This window comes from Cydia strobilella, chromosome 24 (genome assembly GCF_947568885.1).
Source record: "Cydia strobilella chromosome 24, ilCydStro3.1, whole genome shotgun sequence".
In the NCBI taxonomy this organism is placed as follows: Eukaryota; Metazoa; Arthropoda; class Insecta; order Lepidoptera; family Tortricidae; genus Cydia; species Cydia strobilella.
In genome coordinates, this window is record NC_086064.1 from 5,215,282 (window position 1) to 5,222,952 (window position 7,671).

At 36.3% G+C, this 7,671-nt stretch overlaps 1 protein-coding gene across 1 annotated transcript; it reads right to left on the reverse strand.

Moving 5' to 3' along the window:
• Positions 1-724: 724 nt before the first annotated feature.
• Positions 725-7,356, reverse strand: LOC134752062 (zinc finger protein 271-like). Its single transcript, XM_063687623.1, has 5 exons — positions 7,127-7,356; positions 6,478-6,658; positions 4,414-4,476; positions 3,964-4,020; positions 725-2,381 (listed from the first exon to the last, which is right to left on the reverse strand). The coding sequence occupies exons 1-5, from the start codon at positions 7,250-7,252 to the stop codon at positions 784-786; spliced, it is 2,025 nt and encodes a 674-aa protein (XP_063543693.1). The 5' UTR covers positions 7,253-7,356; the 3' UTR covers positions 725-783.
• Positions 7,357-7,671: the final 315 nt, after the last annotated feature.

Sequence of the window (7,671 nt, forward strand, 5' to 3'; positions counted from 1 at the left end):
CGACCGATACGAACGGCACTCGATATAACTGAGGTGCGCGCGTGCGCGCGGCGCGGCGTCCGGAGCGGGAATGAAATTGAATGAATGAATCTTGACTGAGACTACCCGTCTCTGAAAGAAGTCTTCCGTCTCTTTTGATGTAGGAACTCTATTGCACGCGATTTCACACAAGACGCTGCTGGTAGAAAATACAATTGTCTGACAATAACTATACATACGTTTGGACCATAGTTGCCCAAACTTAAGGAATGCATTTAAATACATTTCTTTATTGCATAAAACAAATAATGTACAAGAGGCGGACTTACTCTTACTCGCTATAAGTATAGTTTTATTCAAGTTAACTTTTAACAAAAAAATAAAGTAAAATATACTTACGAGAAACATTGTATAAATATTCTGTTTAAAAATAAATAAAGAATATAAATTTTAGTCCACATTATTTTTGTATTAATTTTATAATATAAGTATCTTGTGATCACCTTAACATTGAATTTTATCTACTTAAAACAAAGCTCTATCTTTCTTGTCGATCGAAACTATAAGAAACATAAATACTGATATTTAAAGGTGAGTTTTGTTTGTCAACTGATTATTTTTTCACATATTTAAGAGGATAAAAAATAGTCGCACCTTTTGAACAAAGACTGGAAGCGATAGTGATTACTATTATAATATTACAAACTTATTGATGGTTTCAATTTAACGTGTATCATAGTAGTAGCAGTACAATTCCCATACACATCTTAATAAAAAATTACATATAAGGTACACAGTTTTAATTTAGCTATAATCTGAAAATTCTTTTAATTTAGTATATTTTGTGGGTTTCTCATGATGGACTCGTATAAGATGTCGCCTGATTCCATCGTGTCGATGGAATTTCTTATGACAAACAGAACAATCGTACGGTCTCTCACCAGTGTGTACACGATAATGCGTCTTTAGTTCTGCAAGAACTGGAAAATTCTTCCCACATACATCACAAGTATGCGGCCTCTCTCTAAGATGGAGTCTCCGGATATGAACTGTTAAAGCAGATTTATGTCTGAATTGCTGGCCACAAACTTCACAAGAGTGTTGCTTAAAGTCTTCATGCACTTTCATATGGTCTTGTAAACATTTGCTCAGTCTGAATGCCTTGCTACATATTGCGCAGGCGAATGGTCGTTCTTCATTATGGGTTTCTCTGTGAGCTCTTAAAGTACTTTTCAGTGTGAATCGCTTGCTACAAATTTCGCACATGTGTGGCTTTTTTCCCATATGTATATCTATATGTTTAGTTAAAGAACTCTTTAGTGAAAATTGTTTCCCGCAAATATCACAACTAAATTCCTTTTCACCTGTGTGTGTTTGTACATGTCTTTTTAAAGCGGATTTAAATTTGAATTGTTTGTTGCACACTTCACATGAATAGGACGGGACGGGTTGATTGGGGCGGTCTAGAACTTGGCCGTGTCTAACTATTAAATGACTCCTTAAGCCGCATTTATACGAGAACTTCCTTTGGCAAATATCGCAGGAATAAGGTTTTTCACCAGTGTGTACGCGCATATGTTTTATTAAGGCTTCTTTTTGTATGAACCGTTTGCTGCACACATCACAAGAAAAACTGTAATCCCCCGAGTGAATTTTAGAATGTAGTTTTAAAACACTTTTTGTAGTATACTTTTTGTGACATATCTCGCATGTAAACGGTTTACCTCCCATGTGAACAAATTTATGAGTATCCAAGCTGGACTTTGAAGCGAATTTCCTGTCGCAGACATCGCAAGAGAATTGATAATCCCCCGTGTGATTTTTGATATGAGCTGTTAAGTTACATTTTTCTGCAAATTGTTTTTTACATATATCACAAGTGTGGGGTTTTTCTCCGAGATTTTTTGAACGATTATTTGAAGTGTCTGCTGTTTCTTTTCTACATGCAGGCAGTTCTCCTGGTTCAAGACGATTACTTTCAGATTTCAAATGTATTTTCAAATGAACATTTAAGCTACCTTTTTGTCTAAATTGTTTGTTGCACACTTTGCACGTGTGAGGTTTTTCACCGGTGTGTATCAACATGTGTTTGCTCCAATGAGATTTTTGTGTAAATCGCGTATCGCACTTGTCACAGGAGAACTTAAAGTCGCCCATGTGATATTTGAAGTGAGCGTTCAAGTTGCCTTTTTGTGCAAATTTTTTGTTGCATATGTTACACGAGTACGGTTTCTCTCCAGTGTGTATTCGACGGTGGACTTTGAGCCTTGATTGGTGGTCGAATGATTTCTGGCAAATGTCGCATGTGTGCGCTACGTCGATGGACGTGGCAGCTGGTTCTGGCGAGTCGCAGATGGTTCCCTCAGCAAGCGCCGGCGTTGGTGCCCCGCCGTATAACGCCACTGAAATAAATAAGAAATATTATCTTACACAAATCGGCCCAGTCCCACAAACCACTTAAGAAACAAATGTCCTTACCGGGATTCGAACCCGAGACCTTCGGCTTCGTAAACATAATGTTTATGTTATGTGACGAAAACAGATAAATTCACGTATAAGTAATGCAATATTATTATAAAAATTTAAAAAAATAAGAAAGTCCATTCCATTTTCAAGCGAAGCACTTTAAAAAAATTATAACGAGTCAGTTCACTCACGTACCTAGTCAGGCAGATTGAATACCGCTTGACTTCTTCGTTTAAGATATTTATTTTCAATATGTCTAGAGCCTCAAAAGAGTTTTCTATTTAAAATGAAATATTGCTCAGGGCCAAGGGCCTGACACTCTTTGATAGAGAAAGATAGTCTTATTGCGATTTCTATAAGAGGAAAGAGAAAATAGTGCCATGCTTTGTCCTTATCACCGACCGGGTGGCATCATAGGTAGGAGGCGATGGCGAAATACCGAAATGTATAAGAGTGAAAGAGAAAAAATCCTATGCTGCCCAAATTTTATATGAATATTATTTTTCTTACCCCCGGTCGCTCGGTGGCGCGTCTAGAACTTCTTGTATATACTATGTCTATGCTCAGAGCAGTACCGTAACGTACTCCCCGTTTAGTGTATAATAACACACAGTGTGTGTGTGTGTGTGTAGTGTGTAGGTAGTGTGTTGAGGGGCTATCCTGGTGTTTGGATGCTAAATAAGAACTCCATAATAACTATACTATGAGTTTAATGATATAAAAATATCTACAAATGCAACGGAGCCGAGTTATGGCCGCGGTGGCTAGTATATTAATAATAAAACGGCGTTTTTTATGTTTAATATAGAATACGTTTTTATTTCTTTATTTAAAAGTGCCACATAGTAATGGAGCAATGTACGAGGAGAGTTTAGAAAATGTTGTATGAAAAATTCAGTAAATGTTGTATGTAAAATATTCAACTTACTGGCACATCAAAATAAAAATTTATTTAATATTCACATTTATTACATTATTTAAAACGCAATAATATCAGAAATTCTTTACTGGAAATCGCGTTTTGTTTAAGGATTACACACACACACAAGGCACACAATTGTTGGTAAAAATACCTGAATTCTATATTTCATAACATTGGCCTACATTCACTTGTCAACTTTACAGAAGAAGTAAATCTACAGAGGCCGTGAGTTCAAGTCTCACCCTAGGCAGTATTTTTTCCACTTTAAAAAATAAAATAAAAATAAATAAATAACCGTTTATTCAAAGATCTTACTTACAACTAAATACATATTTTCTTCTGCCAAACCACACAGTGGTTTGTTGGCAGACGAGGCTCCTTTGCGTTTGTGTAGCTTATTCTAAGCTTAATAGCATCGTTGCTTGTTAAAAAATTATTTAGAAGTAGATTTGATTAAAAATAACGAAAACACACTGTCAATCAATAGTTTACAAGCTGCTCTATCTCAGAGATCTTTAAATTGTTTAGTTTTAAATTGTCTCGCCGCCGTCATACATGTTACCTCTCATATTTATATGACAATCTTGGTTTCTTACCTGATACTATCTCTCCATCAGGCATCTCAACATCAGATTTTTCCAATTTGATTTCACCTGAGGAAAAAACAGCTATGTTAACCACAATATATTAAAAAAAAAAATTATACCACGTCGGTGGCAATCAAGCATACGGCCCGCCTGATGGTAAGCAGTTACCGTAGCCTATGGACGCCTGCAACACCGGAGATATTACACGCGCGTTGCCGACCCTTTAAAAACCTGTACACTCCTTTTTTATATATACCTACATGTATGTATTTTCTAGACCATGCTAATCAATAACAAAACTTCCATGAGACACAGACATATTAAACATATTAAAATACGTGAGTGACCCGTTATTAATATGTTTAATATATTCTATTCTATTATATTCTATATTTTGACAAATAAATACATTTCATTTCAACATACACTGTTTATTCGGGGGCAAAGGTAAATACTTACGTATTACAGCCTCACTTCTACAGGCTTTCTCTAACTTGATATTCAACTGCGTGCTGGTATCATCTGCACCAATAAGATAAAAATGTTAAGTGTCAATGGCCTATGACCTATGAGTTACTTGTAACATAAAGATAAAGATAAAAAAATGTTTTTATTGCACAGAACGAATACAATTGTAGTACATAGTAGGTACATATCACAAATTACAGAAAAGAGTTGGTGCATAACTGAATTGACATTCGGAGGTTCCAGGAGTCCCCGCACTAGGCTAGGCCTGTATCGCGGGAGACCAGATGTACATTTTTATGTCATGCGAGTTAACTAGAATAATATTTTTACAATTGAGGACAAAAATGAGATTCAGGTTTATATACCTGGATTAAGAATTTTTACAATTGAGGACAAAAATGAGATTCAGGTTTATATACCTGGAATAAGATAAATACAATTTCTGTTATTAGTTATTACATTACATTAACACACACATAAGTAACATGTCCTTGTAAAAAAAAAACAAATCTTTTTTGGTGAAGGAAAACTGGCCTAATCCCAAAAAGGCCTAGTTTCCCATATAGCTGTACAGAAAGAGCTGTAACTAGCACCTGTAGCTTTCATTAAAAGTATTGCCTGTGCTAATTCTTGGGATTAGGTTTTTAAATCGGACCCCAACCTTTTTCAGCATCTAAGACAATCAGTGATTTATCAACAACAGTAAAAAAAAGAAAAATCATTAAGTGTGCATCACGAAATGGACCAAACTCAGCATAATGCTGGCTATAAAGCCAGCGCTGGTCTTCCGTAGGGCCCATTCGGTGATGCCACGACAGATAATACATAAAGATACATATTTAAGCTACAAAAATACACAAAAGGAATAATTAAGAACACAAACAAACCAAAATATATATATTAGAAATATACAAGAGAAAAAGAAAAACATTAAGAAACGAACAGAATACATAGACAATTTATAATTACAGTGGAGATACAAAGTATGTAATTAATTTTAGAAACATAACTTTTCGTATTTTTGAAGTGAAGCAGATATATTATGCAAGCAATATTTAAAAAAAATATTTGCCTCCCATAGGCATGTTAACCGAAAAGGAAGGAATGGAGAAATCTGCATGCTTGTGGTGAGCTTTGGTAGCTCAGGTTGTTAAGAGATATTAGACCAGTTTTCTAAAAGGTTATTAAGTCCGTTTTACATTCGCGTGCGAGCCACGAGCCGAGCCGCGCCACGAGACGAGAGTGTAAACGGTGGACTCGTGGCTCGAGGGTTCGAGGGAGGGAGGGAGACGAAATTCTCGTCCTTACTTAAGGACTACGAGTTTGCGGCACACTGGGCCCTTGGTCGGCCGACATGAAGGCCTTTGTGAAGATTCTGTCGCCGCGGCTGATTGACACCACAGGAGACCCCAGGGATGGCGCGTACTTATCGCAACGTATCGCCCTGGCGGTTCAGCGCGGAAACGCCTCCAGCGTAATGAGCACCATGCCGCAGGCGGACCTGCTGGATGGGTTATTCTTTTTGTGATGAGGTCTTTTTAGGGTTCCGTACCCAAAGGGTAAAAACGGGACCCTATTACTAAGACTCCGCTGTCCGTCTGTCTGTCAGCAGGCTGTATCTCATGAACCGTGATAGATAGACAGTTGAAATTTTTACAGATGATGTATTTCTGTTGCCGTTATAACAACAAATACTAAAAAGTACAACAAATACTAAGTAAGTTTACTTTTATTTTAGTATTACTTTTAATTGATTTTTAGTTTTAGTTTATTTAATAAGGTATTTTTATAATGATATTTATGTTATTTAAGGATATAGGTACCTATTTAAATTTTATTTCATATTGGAATAATAAAAGATACCAACTTGTATGTAGAAACAGATGTTCATAATAATCATAATCATTTTATTGGTAATAAATAATGACAGAATTGATGCAAAAAAAAACATTACATGTAAAAAGAAGCAAGTCTCGCAACGCAATTCTTCTACTACAAAAAAGTGTTGAGATGTAATGTGATTCCAAGTGGGTATATAATTAATTAATGAACTACCTGTTTCATGTTTCTCCTTGAGGATTATTTCCTCTATCTTATTTGTGTGAGATAACTCTGTTTGCAGACACTCGCGCAGCTTTGCCTGACTGCACTTTACTTGCAGTTTAAAATCATTTGCATCTCTCAGGCGGCCAACACACACATCGCAGATTCCATACTTAGCATTTCCCAATATCAGCTGAAAGTTAACATATATATCAAACCATTTGTACTAAACATATTAGGTTTGATGTATTCCCACTTGCATTTGCCAGGCACAGATGGGAATCGGTGTATCCATACAAATCATTCCCACTTGTCCACATCTTGTGTATGGCGGCAGTCACGTTGGACGGGGACAAATGAGAATACACCTTAGAAAATGGCTTGAAAAAATTCAATTAAGTTTCCTATACAAGATCTTGAATGAGTGGAGAAAAAGTGAGGAGGCTTTCACTCAGCAGTTTTTCCTTGGGTCCCCTTTGGTACACTGACCCGCGCTGCTACAGCCACAGAATAATATCAGCAAACGATAGGCGTGGCGTTCAAAGCGACCAGTGGCTTAGACGGAACTTGCTATTTGTGCAACTTACGAGTATAATGGTAAAACATAGGTAAAATTCACTATTAGAGAGATAGAGATCTGTATATTGTGATAGGTACCTACATTTATATCAAAGCATTCTCTTAGCATGTCGGAGTACACCTCCGTTTTGCCGTGATGGTTGTACAACGTAGCGAGCCCGTTCTCCGGCGGGCGCAGCAGGCAGCAGCTACACGAGTGCAACTCCATTTTGACAACAAATACATCGATACGTCAACGCCCTTGTTTTTCATTTCAGTCTTTATTAAGCATTGAAATTATTTTTATTAGGAACGGAGTCATGAGCCTGATAAAGGATAAATCATATAAATCTCTATATACTAATACTACTCTTTGGGATAAATGGCGTCGGCGTTTTAATAAAATTTACGGACGTAAAATAAAAGTCAGTACGATCAATGCATCATTGCCTTGAATACTAATAAAGACCGTTCGGTTTCTACAAAACAAAGATTCCTGCGACTACGACAATGAGTTATTTTTGTTAAAAACCATTGTAAAAAATATCTTGTTCATTTTAAGCCGAAAAATTATTATTTTACCAAAGTAACAATGAAGTTATATATATCGTTCTTGTATTCAATATATTTTGGCTTTAATGCCTTTTT